Source organism: Schistocerca piceifrons, chromosome X (genome assembly GCF_021461385.2).
Source record: "Schistocerca piceifrons isolate TAMUIC-IGC-003096 chromosome X, iqSchPice1.1, whole genome shotgun sequence".
Classification (NCBI taxonomy): Eukaryota; Metazoa; Arthropoda; class Insecta; order Orthoptera; family Acrididae; genus Schistocerca; species Schistocerca piceifrons.
Genome location: NC_060149.1, coordinates 616018628 through 616042783, shown reverse-complemented (window position 1 = coordinate 616042783; position 24156 = coordinate 616018628). Strand labels below are relative to the sequence as shown.

Here is a 24156-nt window from a genome sequence, read left to right as displayed (position 1 = left end):
AGTAGGTTCGGTCGACACATGACTATTACAGAGATGCTTCGTTAACTCAAGTGGCAATCACGGGAGGGAAGATGACATTCTTTTTGCAGAATGCTATTGAGAACATTTAAAGAGCTGCCATTTGAAGTTGACTGCTGAATAATTCTACTGTAGCCAACACACATTTCCCATAAGGAACAGCTCAGTGACGGTTAGACCATCAGTGAGAGAACATCATGTGTTCCTGCTGCTAATAAGGTGAGTGCACCGTTCGGTTATACATATTTTTGCGGGTTTCAAACAGGAGTGACTTCAGTAATGGATAGGCATTGTGATTGCTGTGTACAGATGCGAGTTGAGTTGGTGACCCTTTGCTCACAGCTCCAGGCAGTGCTGGCTTCAATCACACAGCTTGATGCTGCTGCCAAGGGGTATCACCATTGGGGATCGGACGTGGGGATGCGAGGGATGCCGAGCATGACCCACATGTCCCCCGATCAGTCCACTGCTCTGATTGCCCCGGATACTGCGTGCACTGAGGTTGACCCCTCACCTGTTGTCAAGTGGGAGATCATTCTAAGGTCTGGCAGGCAGCAAAAGACTTTCCGAGGTGCTGATCGTAGGGGCTCCCCAGTTCGTTTGACAAACAGGTTTCAGGCATTATCTGTGGGTGATGAAGTCTCTGAGCCGGATGCAGTCATCTACCCTGTTCCACAGGAAGCTTCTCGGCCCACAAGGCAGTTGGTCACCTATAGCAGTGTTGTTGGATTGGGGTGTATCCAAATGACACCTGGAGACATTGTACAGACAGTGGCAGAGGATGTTGCCACTATCAGCCAGGATCCAGTGTTCTGTCATTACTGTGAGGCTGGTGAACTGCACTTACCATCCAGTGGCAGCTTCTCATGGTGCTTCAGGGGTGTCAGCTCTTGCTACTTCCTATTCCCCAGCATACTATACTGTTGATCGTCCAACTATGGAACACCTCTTTACAAAATATTCATGGGCAATGAGGCCATTTGTGATCTGTGCAAAATGTGTTCTGGAGTCCCTTGGTGTGGGGCATGTATGGCTCAGATCTGGGGTTTCTACTGACTACCACCCTGCTTACAGCTGAGGCCCAGAGTAATTTTAGATTTTATGCTGTACAGGAGAGACTACACTCTGCTTCTGTTTTTAATGCAACATTTTTCTACATTTTAAATGGGCACCACAACTACGTAGCTGTCTTCACAGATGGGTCTAAACAGGGGAACTCTGTTGGTTGCTCTGTTGTTTTCCCAGATTGTGTCCTCAAGATTCAATTGCCTCCAGAGTTCACTGTACTTGACGCTGAACTGTCCACAATCTTGAGGGCACTGGAGCAGATGAGGTGTGCCTTGCCTGTTAAATTCCTTGTTTGTTCCAACTCCCTGAGTGCCCTTCAGTGTCTGCAAACTTTGTACCCAGATGATAAAACTGTTCAGGATATCAGAGATGGCCTCATCTAGCTGCAATGTCTGGAAAAGGTGTCCTCCTGCTGGGTACCAGGGCGCATGATATTGCAGAGAATGAAAAGAGGGATGTAGTTACCAAGGAGGCATGTCTTGATCCTTGATTAGTTCAGTGTGACATCCCTCTGCAGGCTCTTGTCTGACTGTTGAGGTACAGAGTCATATGCCAAAGGGAAGAAGAGCGTCTGGAAATGCCTGATAATAAGCTGTCTCTAGTAAAGCTCACTACACAGCCGTGGTGTACCTCCTTTTGGCCATGAAGATGGGGTGAAGTCATGCTTATTTGTCTTTGCAAAGGCCACAGTCCTCTGGCACATGACTTCTTGTTCTGGTGAGTGGATCCTCCAGTGTGTGGTTCTTGTGGCATATAGGTAACTGTGTGTCACATATTACTAGAGTGTGTTTTATTTTCAGACCGGAGGGCAGCAGCAGAGTTACCCTCTCTTTTAAGTGACATTGAAATGAATTTTGTCAGAGTTTTAAGATTTTGTCTGGTGTACAACCTGTTTCAAAAAAATGTTGGGAGATGTGTTAACAAGGTGACTGGCTCACCTATATTTTTTGTAAGTGGTCAGCCAGTCACATTTCTGCTGTGCTTTTATTATAGCTTTTCTGTATGTTTTAATCCCAGTAATAGTATCTTTCTCTATTCTCCATTTTATTAAAGCCTATGAGATAGAGTGATTGTGTGACTCAACATGATTGGGTGGAACTCATTGAGTGTTATTGGAAGTCATTGAGTGTCATTTTATAGGTTTCCTTCTCACTGTTTAACAACAATTTTAGACATTTTATCCACATTCGTTTCTTTTAATGTGTGTAAGGGTGCTTATAACCTTGATGTTGAGTGCCTGTAAGTTACATACACACACACACACTCTCTCTCTCTCTCTCTCTCTCTCTCTCTCTCTCTCTCTCTCTCTCTCTCCACACCTCCACAAACCGCAGTGTATGTTGCAAAAAGTTCTACATGTACCAGTATAGTGTCCTCCATTTCACACTCAATTCATGATTGATGCATGGGAACAACTACTGTCAATAGATATCTGTATGAGCTAGAATCTCTGATTTTACCACCATAATTAGTTCATGGCAAGTAGGTGATGGGAATTAATTAATATGTTACTTGACTCTTGTTTGACCTTGCATTCCCAGACTTTTGACTGTAAACCTGTCAATGAGATGGAACTTCTGAGTATATTGATTAAATGCAGCATAGAGATAGTTTGGAAAAATCATATTTGTGCCATCAGCTGTTCAATTTTATGTTTATTCTCTACTGGTTTTTATTGTTACAATAATCTTCAAGGAGAAAAATGTTTTACATCAATGGGTCAACCATATATTTCCATCATACATGAGCAACACAAATGTAAAACATGTATAATTGTCATAATAGTCTGTCTTAACACAGTCCATATTAACACACTGTACCATGGCACAATTACAGTAATGCACATTTGGTGATAACTCCACACTTAGTAAGTGACCAGTCATTATTAAGTGTGGAGTTATCACCAAACATGCACTACTGTAACTGTGAAAAGGCACAGTGTATTTATATGGACTGTGTTAAGAAAGCCTATTATGACAATTATATATGATTTACATTTGTATGGTGCATACTTGGTGGAGATATATGGATGATTCATTGATTTATGATGTTTTCTCCTTGAAGATGATTGTAACTATCAAAACCAGTAGAGAATAAACATAAAATTTACAGCTGATGGCAAAAATATGCTTTTTCCAAATTATTTAACCACTGTAGACAATCACCTATGAAAAGGAGATAGTTCTGGTTCACTTGTTTTGTATGGCAGTACCACTAATCCATTGATGCAGCAAACCCAAAATGTTGTTACAATATAAAGTGTCTGAAGTAGCTTACCTCCTCAAAAAATGTTCCACTCATATACACACACACACACACACACACACACACACACACACACACACGTGTATGAAATATTCTCAACTTATTTTGAAAAAATAAATCAATTCTCTGTGTTAACAGTTGCAAGAGGAGAAGATAAATGCCATCCAGGAGAAACTGGAGCTCTCTGAACAGAAACTTGCACAATTTGCAAAGCTACCAGAGATGGAGGAAGAACTGAAACAAAGAATGGAGGCGCTGACCCAGGTGAGGGTGCAGGTACGCTCCCCACCACAGACCACTCTGCAGCCTGCTGTCCATATAGTGCCCTTGTGTACTGTTTTGTTCTTTGTAAAAAAAAAGTTAAAATATAATTATTGTTGTTGCTAGACACTTCATTCAGTTTCATTTTGATCACCATTAGTGCACTTAGTTGTATTTTGAAATTTTCATTGTTATGTTTCGTAATTTCATACATAATGAATTCCCCACTTTAACATTAGAAAATGGCTCTAAGGAAGTGTCACAACTTACTTCCTAAACATACATAGTAAGTTCAGATTTTAGACCAAATTTTTGAAAGTCGTAATTCTGTTTATGGGGAAAAAAATTCCCAAAAATTGTTTTGAGGTCCGCAGAGGAAATAATTAAATAATCTGACACACAAACAGTAAGTGTGACTTTTTTGTATTTATACAGTAATGTTATGAAATGTAAAAAAGTGTGGGTAAACTCTCTAGAAACTGCTGAATATATGTCACTCAGCACACCAGAAACAAAGCAATTCTCATGAGTGGCAAACTCTGTCAGGTGATTACTTGAAAGCAACCTACTACCGAATCATCATATTTGTTTGTTTAAAATAGCTTGACAAATTGAACTGTCAGGTGGGTGATGTTTCAGTCAGAGCAGGCATAGTGTAATCTTCAAATTCTGGATAGCAGTTTCAGATTGAGCTACTTTAAATTTCCTAAAACTGCTCTCTACCTGAATTTTGATTGTGTGGCAGACCTGTCTGTTATTCTAATTTATGCACAAGGAACTGATTTGGAATATAAAATGTTTCGTGGTATATATGATTGGTATCAATACACAACTTAACTTTTTAGCCTTGCTGTTGTGTGTAAAAACCACAAATTTGCCATATTTACAGCACCTCGTAGTAATGTAACTTAAAATCCTTAATTGCCATTGAAATCTGGCCTAAAACATCAGTTAGTAATTGCTGACACAAATACATAATAATAATTTTTGTTCTCATTATTTATGTGGAAGAAGCACATACTGATGTACTAACAGTGCAATAAAATGAAACACAGTGTCTCTCTGAAAGGGTAACTTTTATTTGCTTGTGTCTTAGAAAAAAGTTTAGGTATTTTACCAGCACCATGCACTTTATCTAGATGTATGATATTTTGAGTCACTTTACATCTAATTTGTCTTTACTTCTTTGTTTTTCAGTCCAAAACTTGCTGTAGTTTGTAATTATGAATGTCTGTGTTATTCTGTATAATTCTTGCATGTTTCCAATATACATCTTATTTACCCAGTTGCTTAAGTCACATTTTCACCAAGTTCTTAATTGTAGAGTGAAAGTAATTAACATCTATTTGTGTACATTCTGTTAGTGCTAAGCAGTGTTATTGTCACTATAACACAACCATTAAATTTTGGAGCACAGATACGTGTCCCTTGGAAGCCAGTATTGCAGAAACTGTATGACAGGCCAGAAGAAGTAGTCCTTTATGAGACTATTACAAAAATAATTTAGGTAATGCGTATGTTACATTGATACAATTTATGATAAATTTTATGATGTGGATCACATCATTTGTACAGTAGTTAACATGCTGGACATTTATGAGCATGAATTGACTGTCTACTTCTGCTCAGTAATTGCAATATTAATTAGAAGCAATTGCCGAAGGGGGGAAAAAACTTTCGTTCACACACAAGCACTCATGCTCTTTATTAAATATTTTCCTTGTATCAAAGAATTTTTATGACTGTGTACTTCACTTATTTCTGAAGTGAAGCTAATATTCACTGAAGAGTATATTAGAGAATTACTTCTTTTAGTATTGTATTTGTCACTGTCACTATTAATCTCACTTTAACATGGATTATTGACAAAACATTTGTCATAGTGTTCATCAGTGTTTTATGAAGCCTGTGGTGTAAACATGTTTTCAGGTCTCTAATCTGACTTATCTTTGATTTTGATTTCTGTGAACTGTAGCATTCTTTTCTTATACAGTAATAGAATTTACTGTTAGTTCCAATGTACTATATTCCTGCCATTTTAGAAGATAATCCTTTGTTGTAAGATATATTTTTGGAATGATTGAGTTAGATTAACATACACTGAAGTGCCAAAGACATTGGTATAGGCATGCATATTCAAATACAGAGATATGTAGACATGCAGAAGATGGCACTGTGGTCGGAAACTTCTATGTAGGACAACAAGTGCCTGACACAGTTGTTATATTGGTTCCTACTGCTACAATGGCCCCCGGTAGCTGAGTGGTCAGCGCGACAGACTGTCAATCCTAAGGGCCCGGGTTCGATTCCCGGCTGGGTCGGAGATTTTCTCTGCTCAGGGACTGGGTGTTGTGTTGTCCTAATCATCATCATTCCATCCCCATCGACGTGCAAGTCGCCGAAGTGGCATCAAATCGAAAGACTTGCACCAGGCGAGAGGTCTACCCGATGGGAGGCCCTCGTCACACGACATTTCATTTCATTTTCATCAAGATTTAAGTGACTTTGAACGTGGTGCTGTAGTCGGTGCACAAGCAATGGGACCCATCATCTCTGAGGTAGTGATGAAGTGGGGATTTTCCCATACGACAAGTGTACCGTGAATATCAGGAATCCAATAAAACATCAGATCTCTCATATCGCTGCGGCTTGAAAAAGATCCTGCAAGAATGGGACCAACAATGACTGAAGAGAATCATTCAATGTGACAGGGGTGCAACCCTTCTGCAAATTGCTGCAAATTTCAATGGTGGGCCATCAGCAAGCATTAGTGTGCAAACCAATCAACAAAATATCATCGATATGGGCTTTCAGAGCCGAAGGCCCACTTATGTATCATTAATGACTTCATGACACAAAGCTTTACCCCTCACTGGGCCTGTCAACACGAACATTGGACTGTTCTGGAAACATGTTGCCTGGTCGGACAAATCTCATTTCAAATTGTATTGAGCGGATGGATGTGTACAAGTATGGAGACATCATCGTGAATCCATGGACCCTGCATGTCAGCAGAAGAATGTTCAAGCTGGTGGACGGTCTGTAATGGTGTGGGGTTGTGCTGTTGGAGTGATGTGGGACCCCTGATATGTCTAGACATGACTCTGGCAGGTGACACGTACATAAGCATTCTGTCTGATCACGTACATCCATTCATGTCCATTGTGCATTCTGATGGACTTGGGCAATTGCAGCAGGACAATGTGACACCCCCACACATCCAGAGTGGTTCCAGGAATACACTGAGTTTAAACACTTCTACTGGTCACCAAACTCCCCAGACATGTACATTACTGAGCGTATCTGGGATGATTTGGAATGTGTTGTTCAGAAGAGATTGCCACCTCCCTTGTACTCTTACGGATTTATGGACATCCCTGTAGGATTCATAGTGTCACTTCCTTCCAGCACTACTTCAGACATTAGCCGAGTCCATGCCATGTCATGTTGCAGCACTTCTGCGTGCTCGCGGGGGTCCTACACAATATTAGGCAGGTGTACCAGTTTCTTTGGCTCTTCAGTGTATTTTGTATATCCTTTCTCTTGCTTCTCAAAATAACTCTGCTGAAACTCCACAAACAAAGAGGATGCACTGAAATTTCTCTTATCAATTTTGTGATTCTGCTGATATGAGTTAACTTATAATGTTACTACAGTTCAAAATCTGATGCCTTTACACACGTAATAGTCCAGTCAACAAAAGAAAATTGGGTGAAAAATTGGTGTAGTCACAAATTTTTGAGCAGTTGTAGCTGGAAGGGTCATTAACAATGTACTGAAAATTCTGACCAGTGGTGTGTGTGTGTGTGTGTGTGTGGGGGTGGGTGTGTGTGGTTGGGGAGCAGGTTGGGGGGGGGGGGCATTTTAAGGTCACTCTTTTATGTTTTTCATGAATAACTCGGAAACAGCTGTTTTTAGCAAAAAATTTTCCCAGTACACAGTTAAACTGCATTAAATTTCCTATAAAAATGGTCCCATTCATTTTTTTTCTCAAGGACTAATTGTATCTGTGTAGCGGGGGATGAAAAAATTGCAGATTATAAAAAACATTGTGTTAATAGTATAAAATTATCAGAATGTATGTAACACATCTAAGTGCATTAGAGCTGTATTAAGGAATAAAGTTTGTTCCATGGATGTAACAGGGTGGAGGGGCAGGGATGTACGAGAGGGTGGTAGGTCCATGATTGTTTTCATGCACACCCTCCTTCATAGGCCTGCAAACTGAAGATCGAGCAGGTAATTCCCCACTCTATCTACCACATTATGTCACAAGAAGCAATTACAAGGTGTTTCACAAAGATATACTGACCATCTGCAATGGCCTTATAAATCACTGGTGACACAGTGCATAGACCTGCTCATGGCACGTTTATTTCTGCAAAATGCATGTATGGAATGGAGATTCACAGAACCTGCATAAATCTCTTCACACTGTTGTACATTGCTAGTGGGAAATTGATTCTTAGTCATTCTGTTCACCAGCAGTAGTCTTCTTCAGGGAAGCGTGACTTCCTTCACCACTGACACTGCTCAATTTTCAGTTTAAAGACATACTATAACTTCCCAGCATTTTCTGTCCACTTCTCTTCTGTGAATAGACAAAATAACTTCACTGAGAACGTGTTTTTATAGTTGAGTTACTTTCAGTTCATTACATGAGTACTTTTAGTTCCAGTTGGTAAGTGAGCTTTTATATAAAATTCATTCGTATTAACAGTGACCAAGTAGCATTTAATTTTTAAGTGTGATGAGAGTGACTTATGTAGTTTTGGTGGGTAAGGGACTGGATTGGTAATTGTAACACCTCACTGATGTACATTATTGCTAGCGTATTGTAAAGCTGTGCAATTGTGTCGCAGTCACGTGGTTGTGAATTAATGAATGTGCACAAAGTTATTGTATTTATCTCATCATTAATTTTGTTGTTATTGTGTTGCTTGTAGATAACATAAATATTTTCCATTCAGAAATTGCTGCACCAGGTAGAGCTACTTACTACAAATCAATGGTGTACCTTCTAATACGGGTGTGCATGTGCCCTTTGGAATGGTACTGGTTTGTGTTCAAGTCCAGAACAGTAATCTGCTGGGATGCTTTGCGTGACTCAGTTTGAAATATCTGAAGTTCTGTACTTCTGTTGTAGAGGGAGACAATGTAAGCCTCTGGGCTTCTTCAGATGTTGGGATAGCTGAGGCTGGGGTAATGCCTTTGATACCCCCATGCTGTGAAAAATATTCTAGACAGTGATAACGAAGACAATGAAATCAACATTGTCGAATACATGACAGTGTGTTACACTCAGGACAGGCTCTTCATTGCGTTAAGTAGTTGATAAATCCAGCTGCTGAGCTTTTTGGTGCTTTTTACATAATAGCTCTCATAAAAACCGCAAATAAGTGCTCACTTAATTAACTGACAATAACTCCACTGTATAAATACAAGCTCAGTGAAGTTATTTTGTTGTCTGCTCACACAATAGAACTGGACAGGAAATGCTGGGGAGGTACAGTCTGTCTGTAAACCAAAAAGTGAGCAGCGCTCTTGGTGGGCAAAGCTGCCTTCCTGGGGAGAACACTACATCTGCTGTACTGAATGTTCTCTCTACTAATGTGCAATAGTATGCAGAGATTTACATATATTCTGCCCATATGCTTTTCTTGCATTAGTGTTATTAGTAACTCACATCTTCTCTCCATATAGCGTTAATGCATTTTGAAAAAAATAAACAACCCCTGGTCATGTCTGTGCACTGCATTGCCAGTTATTCATAAGGCACACTATGGAAGGTCAGTATAACTTTGTGAAACACACTGTAGTTGCCTCTCATGACATATAGGGGTAGACTCCCTTCCACAGTGTTACACCCACAGAACACAATTTATCCCTTAATACAGCTCTACTTCACTTCAACGCAGTACACACATTTAATTTTATAAAAGTATAGTTGCTACTCACCAAATAGCAGAGATGCTGAGTCGCAGGTCGCAGGTAGGTGCAACAAAGAGACTGTCACACAATAAGCTTCTGGCCAACAAGGCCTTTGTCAAAAATAGATCTCTCTCTCTCTCTCTCTCTCTCTCTCTCTCTCTCTCTCTCACACACACACACACACACACACACACACACACGTGCAAACGCAACTCACACAAACAAGACCACAGCTGCTGACAGCTGAAGCCACTTTCATAATATTGTTACATTCCATCTCGGTTTTTCCATTGTTTGACACATTTAATTTTAGTTTTTAACCCACTTCATGTAGAGATAAACATTAATTTTACAATGTTAAAACAATGTTTTTAATATACCACAATTTTTTCATCCCTTGAAATGCAGAAACCATTAGCCCTAGAGAAAAAAATGAATAGCATCTTTTTTTAGGAAATTTAATATAGTTTCATTGTGTACTGAGGAACATTTTTATTAGAAGCTGCTATTTTCAAGTTAGGCAACAAAAATATAAAAATGTGACCTGTAGACAAGATAGGGTAGTGCTGCATAGTTCTAATATCTAGAGTGACACAAACAAATTTGAAGCACCTAAACCATACAAAAAATGTCATGTATCATTAACGTTCGGAATAAGAGGCAGTTTGCATTGACAGCTAGACTGTTGTACAGAATTGAAGTGGAGTAATAAACGGTCCCAGCCATTGCTTGGATTATTATGCTGCATACTGAGCATACTTAAAGAAATTTGTAAATTATGCCAATACATACTGATAGTCCACAAATGACTGAAATTTAAGAACACATTTATCCTGATAAACCTCAAATGACATGAATTAATGGTATCTTCTGTACGCTTTTATTTGAAGCAAACTTCATAGTTTTCCAGTCCCCTATTGTGCATGATTTCTTGAGTCTATATCTACATTTACATCCATACTCTGCAAACTATCATGAAGTGCATGGCAGAGGGTGCGTCCCACTGTACCAGTTATTAGGGTCTCTTCCCGTTCCATCCATGTATGGAGCATGGATAGGAGGATTGTTTAAATACATCTGTGCATGCTGTAGTGATTCTGGTTTTATCCCAATGATCTTTATATAAGCAGCTCATAAGGGGTTGTAGTATTTTCAGGGAATCATTATCTAAAGCCAGTTCTTGAAACTTTGTTAGTAGACTCTCTCAGGATAATTCATGTGTCTTCAAGAGTCAGCCGGTTCAGTTTCTTCAGCATCTCTTTAACACTTTCTCTTGAGTCAGACAAACCTGTGAGCATTCATGATGCCCTTCCCTGTATATGTTCAGTATCCCTTGTTAGTCCTGTTTGGTATGGGTCCCACGTACTTCAGCAATATTCCAGAATGAGTCATGCAAGTGATTTGTAAGCAATCTCATTTGTAAACTTACTGCAATTTCTCAGTGTTGTACCAATAAACAGAAGTTATCACCTGCTTAACCAAGTTGAAGAAGACTTGAAATTAGCAACATTCACCTCGATTGTGATTTGAGGGCCCAGTCTCTTAGATCTCCATCAGTAATGTTGCAGTGGCTCTCAAGAGCAGCTCTACATAGTTAGTATCTCAAAACAACTTCTCTAAAAACCTGTTGTTCATGTTATTTGTTAAAGTTTATGGATTTCCCTTGGTTGTTATTTGCGTTTGTGTGTGTGTGTGTGTGTGTGTGTGTGTGTGTGTGTGTGTGTGTGTTTGTGTGTTTGCGATTTTCATTTTGGAGTGTATTTATTACTTTGTGTAAGTCTTTCTTCTATTTATACAGATCTTGATCACATTTTACAAAGCAAAACTGGGTTTCCATACTGATTAACATAAAGCATTAAACACATTGAATATTAATTCAGTTTTATCTCCATTGTGCTGCTACAAAAGCCACTGGTGATTTCTGTGGATATTAAATGAGTCACAAATTTGAGTGACTGCAGACAGTTGTTTGAGAGAAACTTATCAATGAAAACTGAAGTTTGCTTTACAATTTGCCAGACACGTCTTTGACCTGGAATCTTAATGACTGCAGTAGAATTGTCTCCAATGATGAGCCCTGCTTCAAATTGCACCCCAGTGGCCAGCAAAGATGTCTGGAGACGCACCAAACAGTAGTGGGATACCAGCCTGGAAGTCGCCTGCCATATTGCGTACCCTGTACTACTACTACTAGTCGTTTCCTTTGCTGTTCCACTTGCAGATAAAGTGAGGGAAAAACAACTGTCCATATGCCTCCATGTGAGCCCTTATTTCTTGTATCTTATCTTCATGGTCCTTACGCGACTTACGTTGTAGTCTCTGAGCTGTCCGCTGAGGAACTGGTTTAGACGGATGAAACAGTGACGTCAGGGGCGTGTGATCTGTTACTAAATAGAATGGTCTACCATAGAGGTAGTGATGGAATTTTGTGACACCGAACACAATAGCCAACGCTTCCTTGTCCAATTGGCTATAATTACACTGAGCTTTGTTTAGCAATTTAGATGCGAACGCAATAGGACGTTCGGGGTTACCGACTCAGTGAGACAACACAGCACCGAGGCCGAAAGAAGAGGCATCACAAGCTAACACCAGAGGCTTGTTAGGGTCGTAATGGACCAGACAACGATCATTCAATAAAGCCTCTTTAAGCTGCTGAAAGGCTGATTGGCAATCAGCTGACCACACAAAAAATGAACATTCTTACGGCGGAGACGATGCAACGGTGCAGCAATCTGTGATGCATTAGGTATAAACCTAATATAATATGTCAATTTGCCAAGAACTGCTTGCAATTCATGCAGATTGCGAGGGGCGGGCAAATCGCGAATAGCTGCTAAATGTGACTGGGAGGGATGAATGCCTTGAGCATTAATAACATGTCCCAGATACTCCATCTCCATAAGGAAAAATGAACATTTATCGATGTTGCAACGTAGGCCTGCCTGAGACAACACTGTAAACAAACACTCCAAATTACAGAAATGTTCAGCAGGCGTCCGACCGGACACAACAATATCGTCTAAATAGTTGCAACACGATGGCACATTAGCCAGAAGTTGTGACAAAAAAACGCTGAAAAACAGCTGGAGCTGACGCACAACCAAAAGGCAAACGCAGAAAACGGAACAACCCCAACGACGTGTTTATGACAAAATACTGTTGTGATTGCTCGTCGAGGGGCAATTGCAAATATGCTTCACGGAGATCAATTTTGGAAAAGAAACGATCTTCCCCTAACTTATCCATCAGCTCGTCCGGTCTAGGCAAAGGAAAAGAATCAATGACAGTCTGAGGATTAACTGTCGACTTAAAATCAGCACACAAACGTAACTTGCCAGACGGTTTCTTTATAATAACTAAGGGAGAAGCCCACTGGCTCGCTGAAACGGGTTGAATAACACCGTTGTTTTGCCAACGACGAAGTTCATCTTCTACAGGTGCCCGGAGGGCGTGAGGCACTGGACGAGCACGAAAAAATCGAGGCTGAGCATTATCTTTTAACGTAATATGAGCGGCAAAGTTCGCAGCACAACCTAGTTCGTCTTTAAATATGTCACTGTATCGTTTACACAACTCGGTTATGCTGTCTTGAGGAACAACAACAGAATTAATTTGCAACACATTGTCTTGGATAGACAGGCCAAACAAGTCGAAACAGTCTAATCCGAAAATGTTTACACTGTCTGTAGCGCGGAGCACTGTGAATGAAACTGTTTTGGTATTGCCACGGAATGTGGCTGGCACGCTACATACACCTAACACAGGAATTTGTTCTCCACTATAAGTAGCCAAATAATGTTTTGCCGCTGAAAGTTTAGGGCAGCCGATAGCCGCATACGTAGCACTATTTATGAGAGTCACAGACGCACCAGTGTCTAATTGAAAATTGAAGGTCTTATCCTGGATGCGTAGCTTCACAAATAGTTTATTACACTGTCTCTGGATCGGTGCAGTGGAGGCGGAAGACACAAAATCAGCGCGTTTAGCGCGTGTTCGCTGCGTACGACAACTCGTGGGTTGGGCGGGTGGAACAACAACTCCCGCTTCATGTACAGTCTGTACATTACTTTTTACAGCGTTTGAATTACGCTTGGGTCGCATAGCAGAGGGCTGGGTGGGTGGCTTATTGCGAACAAGTTTATTACCCACACGAACCGTGGAAGAGTCTTTAAACGCGACCTTCTGGGCGGGCTGGCTTTGAAGAACATGAATATCCATGGGCTGGGCAGCACTAGAATTTTTCTTGCGCTTACGCAAACAAACAGTCTGGATGTGTCCTTTCCTTTGACAAAAGTGACAAACCGCGTTTCTTAATGGGCAACATTCACGAGGATGAGCAAGAACACACTTAGGGCAAGACTTAACTCTATCATTTTGCACACGCGGCTGACGAATGTGTTTAACATGACGCGGCCGGCTAGTGTTTACAGTCTGACTCTGCCGGTGGGGCCGCGGGCGTGACATAACTTGCTTAGCACAGGCAATTTGAGAAATACATGGCTGATCTAACTCACACTCAGCATAGTCAAAAGTATCTTGGACTTCAATGATGTTCATCACAGTCTCTAATGACGGGTCAGGCAACTTTAAGATAGCAGCACGAATACGAGAATCTGCAATGTTTTGAGTAATAGCGTCTCGTAACATGACATCACTGTAGGAAGCTCCACACACACAATTAAATCGGCACTGATGGGTGAGGCCCCGTAAATCTGTTAACCACTGTTTATTAGATTGATGTGGCAGTTTCTTTAATCTGAAGAGCTTGAATCTGGCTGCTGCCACATGAACTCGCGACTCGAAATACTCATCAAGCTTGTTAACAACAACGTCATAGTCTAAAGCTTCTGGCTGGGATTCCGGGAACAACTTACAAAGTAGTCGATAGACTTCCACGCCTGCAGTGGAAATTAAATAAAGCTGCCGCTCAGTACCTGTGATTTTGTAGACTGACATGTGCGCCTGCAACTGCGCGAAATATTCTTGCCATTCTTCTCTTGATGCATCAAAAGCATGGAAAGGTGGTGCTGCCTGTGCTTGTTCCTTTTGTGTTGGAGGATTAGCCGCTCGTTTGGCGATTGCTTCCACCAGACTTTGTATTTGCTGGCTCTGTAACAAGATCAACTGTTGTAATTCGGCAGACATAGTGAACACAAATTAAACCAGCCCCCAAAAGTTTTATCGCTATAATTAGTATAACCAGAAACAAGTTGAACCAGCCCTGCACATGAGTTCGGAAGTCCTCGTCGCCAGTTTTTTGTGGCGGCGTTCGTAGCGACAAACAATTCGCTGTAGAAATGGCTTACGAAGTCACTGCCACACTTTTAATAGCGGGCCGACCGGTCCGCTGGAACAGTGAACAGAAAGATGAAAACCCAAACACTCTGATTAAATAAAAGTCGGTACTTATCTTTATTAACGAAGATACAGCAACACAGTAGTGAACTCCGTGTCTACAGAAATCTGTCTAGTTCGAGTCGGAGCGGCTAGGTCAGCGTCGGCTGATGACAAACAACAACTCTGCTGCGATGAACACACAACTGACTAGCAAGTACACAATTAGGTGGCGAGTATACAACTGAGCGGCGAATACAGAACTGTCCTAGCGCTCGCGACTCCAGCGCTTAAGAAACCAGAAGCCAGCGGTGGCGCGCGCAGACTTGCGGCGATTTCCTGTCTCGCTGGCGCTGCTTATGCGGACGACGTCCGGACTTTGATACTGCCAACCTTTTGGCAGCGGGCTCGGGTGGCATTACTGGCTAGGATATAACATGTTGAGTAATCAATTGTTATGCTGGTTATTCACATCATTCTCTCATGGTATTTTGAGGGTGTGACTCACTGTCTTCTTCAGGTACTCCCTGATGCTGTCTCAAGGAGCAACTGAAGAAGACAGTGAGTCATGTTGTCGAAATCAACTGGCAGAAGGCACAATTATCCAACATGTCAACATGTGGCAGAGATAGCCTGAAGAATTACAGTATATCTGTTGAATTTTCTGAAAATGTATTCTCTCTTGGAATTTTAACAGTGGATCACACCGTGATGTGGAGCAACTCTCTTGCAGTGTCTGCCTCTGGAGTTGGTTGATCATTCTTGTGATGCTTTTGTGCTTTTTAACTGAATCTGTAACGAAACTTGCTGCACTTCTGTGGAACTCTTCGATGTCCTCTATCAGTCCTATCTGGTACAGATCCTACACTGATGAGCAGTATTCAAATATTGGTCAAACAACCATTTTTTAGAGTATTTCCTTCATTGATAGACTGCACTTCTGAGGATTCTTCAAGTGAATCTCTGTATGGCATTGCCACGTTCACGATTAATTTTAATGTGGTCATTCCATTTCAAATCACTCCATACGCATACTCCTAGTTATTTTATGGAATTAACTGCTTCTGTTGATTGTTCACAATTGTGTAATTGTACACTAAGGATCTTTTTGTCTATATTTTAGCAAAAATTACATTTGTTTATGTTGAGTGTCAATTTCCACTCCCTGCACCAAGCATAGATTGTCTGGTAATTGTGTTTTGTGGCCTCTCTGTACTGAACAATAACATGTGCAGAAAGCCTCATGGAACTTTTAACATTTTCTACAAGGTAATTTATATATATTGTCAAAAGTAATTGTCCTATAAAATTCCCCTGGAGCACATCTGAAGTTATTTTTACATCTGAATGCTTCTTTCCATTCAGAATGATAGGGTGTGATCTGCTTGCTAAAAGCTCTTGAAGCCAGTCACACAGTTGGTGTGATATTCCATATGCCCTAATTTAGTTCACTAGGCAGCAGTGCCTATAGTTTTGTACTTCTGTTCAATTACCCTTATTGAAAATGAGAAAAGCAGATGCTTTTTTCCAGTCATCAGGAACACTTCTCTTTTCCATAGACTTAAAGTATACTGATGCCAGAAGAGGTCAATGTTCTTTCTCTTACTCAATGTAGAATCATATTGGTATCTCGTCAGGTCCAGTGGCCTTACCTCTGTTGAGTGATTTCAGTTGCTTTTCTATCCTACGATCACTTATTTCGATATCAGCCATTTTGTTGTTCATCCGATGATGTAAAAGAGGCACCGCAGTGCGCTGTTCCTCTGTGATACAGTTTGAAAAACGGTGTTTCTTATTTTGGCTTTTTCTGTCATCCTCCATTTCACTGCCATTACAGTCACAGTCAGGATACATGGCTTCGGCCTGTTAAGAGATTTAACATAAGACCAAAACTTCTTAGGATTCTCTGTTAAGTCTGTAGACAGATTTTACTTTCGGATTCATTGAACGGTTCATGCACATCTCTCCCTACAAAAATATGGTATTGAACAGTACTCTTTCTTTCTGCCAATTGAAATATGGTCATGGTTAATCTCCTGGTCCAGCCTGTCTGCTTCACTTATGTAATGTATCTGTTGTATTTACAAGTTACTACCAGTTTGGGAACATTTTTTTCTTGGAACAAATATCTTGTTCCACACTTGACTGGGGTTTCCCCCAAGCAAATTCGAGATGAGTGAAACTACAATGTTTTCCACCCATTTTCCAACAAAATACTATCTTCTTCTTTGATATTTCTTCAAAATGTTCCACGTTCAGTGTCCTCATTTGCTAAGGAGCTGCAATGTGCAGTCTTTGGGAATTCCATTGTCCCTTACTCTCCAGTTCTCCAGATACAACCTCCTTTCAAGTGCTTGAGAAAATCACAGCTGCTGGAGATATCTGATAGTTTGTCTAGAAGGGGAATGGTAGGAATGTTTCTTTATCAAAAATTGTATCATATTCTGGGTTCATTGCTGGTGTAATGTTCCATCAGCCGGCTTCAAAATTCATCAAGTATCTCACTAGACCTTATATCCAAACATTATGTGTTTCCCACTTTTAAACTGCTTGCAAATATATGGGCTGAAATATTTCACCATGGACTCAGTATAGTTATTCACATAAAATAAAATGGTTCATAAATTGAGTCTTGGAATGATTTATATGTGGGGAGTTTGAAAAATTTGTCACTGTGGGAAAAATAGATAATCTTTCATGTGAAATATATGTCGATAAATAAAAGCCTGTCTCTCTGCATACACACGTATACTAATATATTCTTCATGTTAGGTTTAGTACTCCAGTAACTTCTTTTTTTCTCCCAAAACATTGTAACTTGAGAGAATAAGGCTGTCTTGTGTATCATTAATCTCCTCTGGAGAACCATTCTTATTATTTTCATTCTTTGATGGGGCACATTTTTTGCTTTCTCTAATGAAAGGAGTAAATAATTCATCTGTGATAAGTTCAAAAATTTTCATGGAAGTCCTTTTTTTTTCCCAAACCTGTCTCAGGGAAACATTCGTCTTTGTTTTTGGAATCAGTCAATCAATTCCTTGTTCCTTTTTGTGGAATATCTACTGAAATCATATATTGTGCTTCCCATACAAATAATGTATGACAAAACTGCTTCAGCGTCACTCACCAACTGCTTGGAAGGTCAGTTATCCAAAAGCCCTCGTCTCTCGTCAGCCCACTGCCTTCATCAGTGTGTTCACCGACGGAGGGTGGAGTGTTGAAAATAGCATTTTATGTACTGTTCCATGAATGTTACTCTTCAGTTTGGTGAACTGTTTCCACTCCAGATCGATCATCTTTAAATACAATTTTTTGCATGTTCCTGCAGATGTGCATGCATGGCTGAATGAATATTACATTGTAATTTGAAATAACACATGCACTCCGATATCACATTTATCTGCCGACAGCGGGCAAGTGACTTTCAAGTAAAATGTCACCCCTCTACGGGAATATACATTATGGATGTACAAGTACAGGTTGTAGACACATTTGATGACATATGGAAATTTGGGTCTGGCCATGAGTCATGCTCGGATAGCCAAATGATGAGGTGAGAGGATGCAATGTGTTTCATAATGGCTGTAGTTGCCATGCATGTCTGAAGGAACATTGCATCGTAATTTGCAATAACATGGGCATTGCAACATCGCAAAAGTTATTTAGTACTGTTTGTTACAGACCGTATGCATTGTAACGTAGCCTTGTGACATCAGTGGCAGAGATGTCACTTTAGCTCTTGTATGTCACAAGAGTATGGTTTATATAGTGGTTTGTCTGTCATAACCAGTTTTCTGACAGTTTCTCTAAATTGCTTTAGACAAATGCTAGAATGGTTCTCCCTCACATACATTGCCAATTCATCTCTTCCTCAGGAGTGATAAAATGCTCGATCTCTGAAGATTATATTGTTTGAGTGTTGTTGAGCATTAAAATAAAAAATCTCTGCCTATTTGATACTTGAACGTAGAAATGGCAGTTTCACTACTTCATCACTGATTAGCATAGTAGCAATCCAGTCATCCATCTTAGTACATTTGAATTCCAAGACAGGGAAACGTGTTGATGAGTTCAACAGTGAATGTTATTATGTAAGGTGCATCAATTGCTATTGTGCTGCCAGCTGCACGAGTCCATCTGGAGTGACAACTGAAAAACTGTGCCAGAGCAAGGACTTGAACATAGATTTCCTGCTTTTTGCAAAAATCAGGATTAATGTTTTGGTTCTGGCTCAAATTTTCAATTGTCACTTCAGGTGAATGTCAGTATAGTTACTGCAGTAAGTAGCAGGTGATCTTAGTAAGAGCTAATATTATTATGTGATGGATGCTGCTACAATTCTGTAACACATTTTAAATTTTGTTCTCAGGCTCAAGAGAGGCACGGATCAGCGGAGGACAGAATTCAGCGCTTAGAGGCCCAATTAGAGGAGAAAAATGCTGAGCTGTTGCGGTTAAACCAAAGGCTTAAAATGAACGAAGAACACAATACAAGGCTATCATCAACTGTGGACAAATTGTTATCAGGTGATCCAGTTTCACTTCTGAATTATTATAATAATAATAATTATTATTATTAGTGTTGTTGTTGTTGTTGTTTGTGGTGGTGGTGGTGGTAATGTTATTATTATATTATTATCATTGTTATTGGTTAATTGATTCATTGGCGTCATGTCGGATAATATTGTGGAAGCTGCACAGTATTTCAAGACAGCTGCTTGTCATCTTCAGGTGCTTACTAACACGTTGCTGCAGTTTCTCACCAATATATACACTGGCTCACTAGAAAAGCGCAGGTGCCAAGGGGGCGGGGCTATAACATCATTGTAGACAAATCATAGAGTATAGCGACATCCAGTGCTGGCGAAATGGGCCATGGTCTTCACAGTCGCACTGCAGGAAAAGCTTGGCCGCAAATCGTGGCCCAGCACATTTGTGGACGTAGTGTTGGTGTCCAGTTTAACTGTGCAGACTCCAATTCCCCATCTTTGCTGACTCAGATTTGCTCATCTATAGCTGATGATGGCTTAGTACTGCCAGTGCTGGTTCCCATGCCTTGCTGAACTGAAATCCTATGTCTCTATTACGCAGGTCATTACTTATACATACTTTGACTGCTTCTTTAAAGATTGAGTCCAGGTACATGGAAGTGAACAAAAGGATTGTTGTCTGTCCATATTTCGTGCTATGTGTCATGGCAAGACAGTGTTCAGCAGCAGCAGACTTTCCTGGCTGACGCAATGTGGTGTGACGTGTTCAGTGAATCTATCCTTAACAGTGTGGCACGTCTGGGCAATGTATACATTGTGCAGCTTCCACAACATTATCCGACTTTATGCCCGTGAACCAATGAAGCAGAATGAGATTTTCACTCTGCAGTGGAGTGTGCACTGATATGAAACTTCCTGGCAGATTAAAACTGTGTGCCCGACCGAGACTCGAACTCGGGACCTTTGCCTTCCGCGGGCAAGTGCTCTACCAACTGAGCTACCGAAGCACGACTCACGCCCGGTCCTCACAGCTTTACTTCTGCCAGTATCTCGTCTCCTACCTTCCCAACTTTACAGAAGCTCTCCTGCGAACCTTGCAGAACTAGCACTCCTGAAAGAAAGGATATTGCGGAGACATGGCTTAGCCCCAGCCTGGGGGGTGTTTCCAGAATGAGATTTTAACTTTGCAGCGGAGTGTGCGCTGATATGAAACTTCCTGGCAGATTAAAACTGTGTGCCCGACCGAGGCAATGGTCCTGAGTTGGAGTCTCGGTCGGGCACACAGTTTTAATCTGCCAGAAAGTTTCATATCAGCGCACACTCCGCTGCAGAGTGAAAATCTCATTCTGGAAACATCCCCCAGGCTGTGGCTAAGCCATGTCTCCGCAATATCCTTTCTTTCAGGAGTGCTAGTTCTGCAAGGTTCGCAGGAGAGCTTCTGTAAAGTTGGGAAGATAGGAGACTAGATACTGGCAGAAGTAAAGCTCTGAGGACCGGGCGTGAGTCGTGCTTTGGTAGCTCAGTTGGTAGAGCGCTTGCCCGCGGAAGGCAAAGGTCCCGAGTTCGAGTCTCGGTCAGGCACACAGTTTTAATCTGCCAGGAAGAACCAATGAAGCAGTTGTAATGTCGGGAAAGTCTCAAATGGCACATCATTGTTGTTATTACTATATTATTATTATTATTATTATTATTATTATTATTATTATTATTATTAACATTATTAACATCATCACCATCATCTTGGTGCTCAGAGTTATTGTTTGTAGCGCTACTGACTGTTGTGCCTCATAAGTTGTCTTGTTGCAGTTCAGAACTTGAAGTTCCTTGTTCTGGCAGAATCTGAATACATCTCACTCTGTGAAACTTGATGGTGACTGACTTTAATGGCTATTGATGAAATGACTGTTAGAACATTACTCGATGCAGGCTAAATGGCGACTGACTTTGATGATTTCTCAACTTAGATTAGTGTAGGAAAAGTTGTACCCCAAAAAAAAGAAAGAAAGAGCAATTATGTATCTAATAACAACATCAAAGACACTTATACCTATTTAGAAATGAAGTTACGTCCACTAGCGAGGAGTTGCATATCTGTTAAATGACAGCAGTGTTCAGTTCTATTTTCAGGAGTTAACTTTGATTTTCGCTCTTTTCTCCAAAGTTTCAAGTAAAGCCAGCCAACAATATTCTAGAAACTGAAATTTGTGCTTGATATACTTCACTAACTAATGTATTTTTCCAGTAAAAGTGTAGATTTTTGGTTGTGGAAAAGTTATTTCGACATGATGGTAATGCCAGGTTTTTGGAAGGTTTACATTCTAAAATGTGAATAATTTGAGTCACTTATGACAATGACATTAGTGAATAGTGATATATCTTGATTTACAAAATTTTGAAAGAATACAAACTGATCTTTACACTGCGAAGGAATGGTTCTCTGAAATGAGATATGCCAATCCTAAAACAAAGACTTATTCTTTTTGTCAGATTATTAAGTTCACAAATACTTATAAAATAATCAACAGCAAAGCCTGTCACATTTTGACATTCCATGCACATATGATATATGTATTAGCTATTTAAAGGAAATGAGTAAAGATAGTATTTGTGTCAGGAGTGGTATCAGAGCAAGTGGAGTTATTCTTCCCTGTTACATTTCATGTTGTGACAAAATTTTCTCACCTTCTAGCTTAGACTTTGGGACACAGTAGCAAACTGGGTATTGCAGTTACATGGGAACCAGTAAACTAGTGAGATACTTTCAGTCTTGAAGAACAAGGATTTGTCTTATGATCACAAATGTATTCCTAGTAAGTTCAAATAATACAGAGTTCTTGGTCATCCAGACTAGTGAGTGGAATGATATGATATTCTGCTGTCATTCATCATTGTGACAGTTTAGCAGAGAATGATGACTTTATATTAGCTTGTTTATACCATGTTTGTGCAGCATATCTTGTTGTGTTTGCTCAACTTACTAACAACTCATTTCTGTATGGTGGATAAAACTGCCGTAGGAAATTTAAAAAAATTAATTTTAAAAGTTTTGTATTACTATATTATATATATTGTATTACTGTATTATGAATGAAGTGGTGCTAAATGTGTAACTGAAGTGTTTGTTTTAGAATCAAATGAAAGGCTTCAAGTACACCTGAAGGAAAGGATGCATGCTCTAGAAGAGAAAAATGCTCTCACTCAGGAACTGGAAAAAACCCGAAAAGTTGCAGAGGACCTCCAGGGAGAAAAGGTGTGTTACATAATTTTGGCATATATAGAAAAATTTATTTTTTTCATTTGTTTTTGTGTGATCATGAAAGAGAGAGTGAGTGTGAGTGCGAGTGGGGTTGTGTGTGTGTGTGTGTGTGTGTGTGTGTGTGTGTGTGTGGGGGGGGGGGGGGGTTACGTCTGCATACATACTTGGCAAGCCACTGCATGGTACATGGTGAAGGGTACGATGTACCACTACTAGTCACTTGCAAATAGAATGAGGGAAAAATGGTTGTCTATATGTCTCTGTATGAGTGCTAATTTTCCTTTTCTTTGTGGGCCTTATGCGAAATGTACGCCAGCAGCAGTACAGTTGTTGTGCAGGCAGTGTCAGATGCTGGTTTCCTAATTTTTCTCAATAGTGCCTTATGGAAAGACCGTATTCCCTCCAGGGATTAACATTGCAGTTTGTGAAGTATCTCTGTAATACTTGCACAATGATCGAACCTACTGGTAACAAATCTAAAAGCATACCTCTAAATTGCTTCATTGTCATCTTTTTAATTCAATCTGGTGGTGATCCCACACACTCAAACAGTGCTCAAGAATGAGTAACTTTAGCGCTTTATATGCAGTCTCTTTTGTGGATGAGCTACACTTTCTTAAAATTCTCTCAATAAACCGAAGTCAACCATTCGCCGTCTCTCTGTCATCCTCATGTGCTCATTCCATTTCATATTGCTTTGCAACAATATGCTTGATGTTTAATCGACTTGACTATGTCAGGCAGCTTATTACTAATGCTGCATTCTAATGCTACAGGGTTGTTTTTCCTACTCATCTACATTAGCTTACATTTTTCTGTATTTAGAGCTAGCTAACATCTGTCACACTAACTAGAAGTTCCGTAAGTCATCTTGTATGTGCCCCGTCACTTAATGGCACTTTCCCATACACCACAATTTCATCAACAAATGGCTATAAATTGCATCTCATCCTGTCCATCAGTCATTTATGTATGTAGAGAATAAGACCAGTTCTCTCTCACTTCCCTGGGGCACTCCTGACAATACCCTTGTCTCTGTTGAACACTTGTTACCAAATACAGTGTACTGGGTTGTATTAGTTGAGAAGTCATCGAGCCACTCACATATCTGGTAACCTATTCCGTATGCTCAGACCTTCATTAACAGTGTGCAGTGGGGCACTATGTCAAAGGCTTTCAAGAAATCTTAGGTATATGGAATCTAGCTGTTGCCATCCATCTGTGATTTGCAGGGTATCATGTGAGGAAAGGGCAGGCTGCGTTTCACATGAGCAGTGCTTCCTGCATGCATGCTGATTTGTTGACAGAAACTTTTTTGTCACAAGGAAATTTATTGTATTCAAACTCAGGATAGGTTCAAGAATTCTGAAGCAGAACATTGTTCAAGTATTGGTCTGCAATTATGCAGGTGTGTTCTTTAACTCCTTTTATCTACAGGAGTCACCTGCACATTTTTTCAGCCAGATGGCACTTTTCACTGGGAGAGAGATTTGTGATAAAGCTAGGTAAGGGGCCAATGCCATAGAGTACT

General features: G+C 40.3%; 1 protein-coding gene and 2 non-coding genes across 3 annotated transcripts in view; 2 read left to right on the top strand and 1 right to left on the bottom strand.

Moving 5' to 3' along the window:
• The window catches only part of LOC124722553 (liprin-alpha-1), a 410311-nt gene that overhangs the window by 229446 nt on the left and 156709 nt on the right, over window positions 1-24156 (top strand). Inside the window, exons 10-12 of the mRNA XM_047247695.1 lie at window positions 3490-3615; window positions 19250-19406; window positions 22498-22619. Of these exons, the coding sequence (XP_047103651.1) occupies window positions 3490-3615; window positions 19250-19406; window positions 22498-22619 (405 nt within the window). The remainder of the gene's footprint in view (window positions 1-3489; window positions 3616-19249; window positions 19407-22497; window positions 22620-24156) is intronic.
• Window positions 20303-20377, bottom strand: Trnap-cgg. The gene has a single exon. It is a non-coding gene; the product is annotated as a tRNA-Pro (tRNA).
• On the top strand, window positions 20877-20951 carry Trnap-cgg. Its single transcript has one exon. It is a non-coding gene; the product is annotated as a tRNA-Pro (tRNA).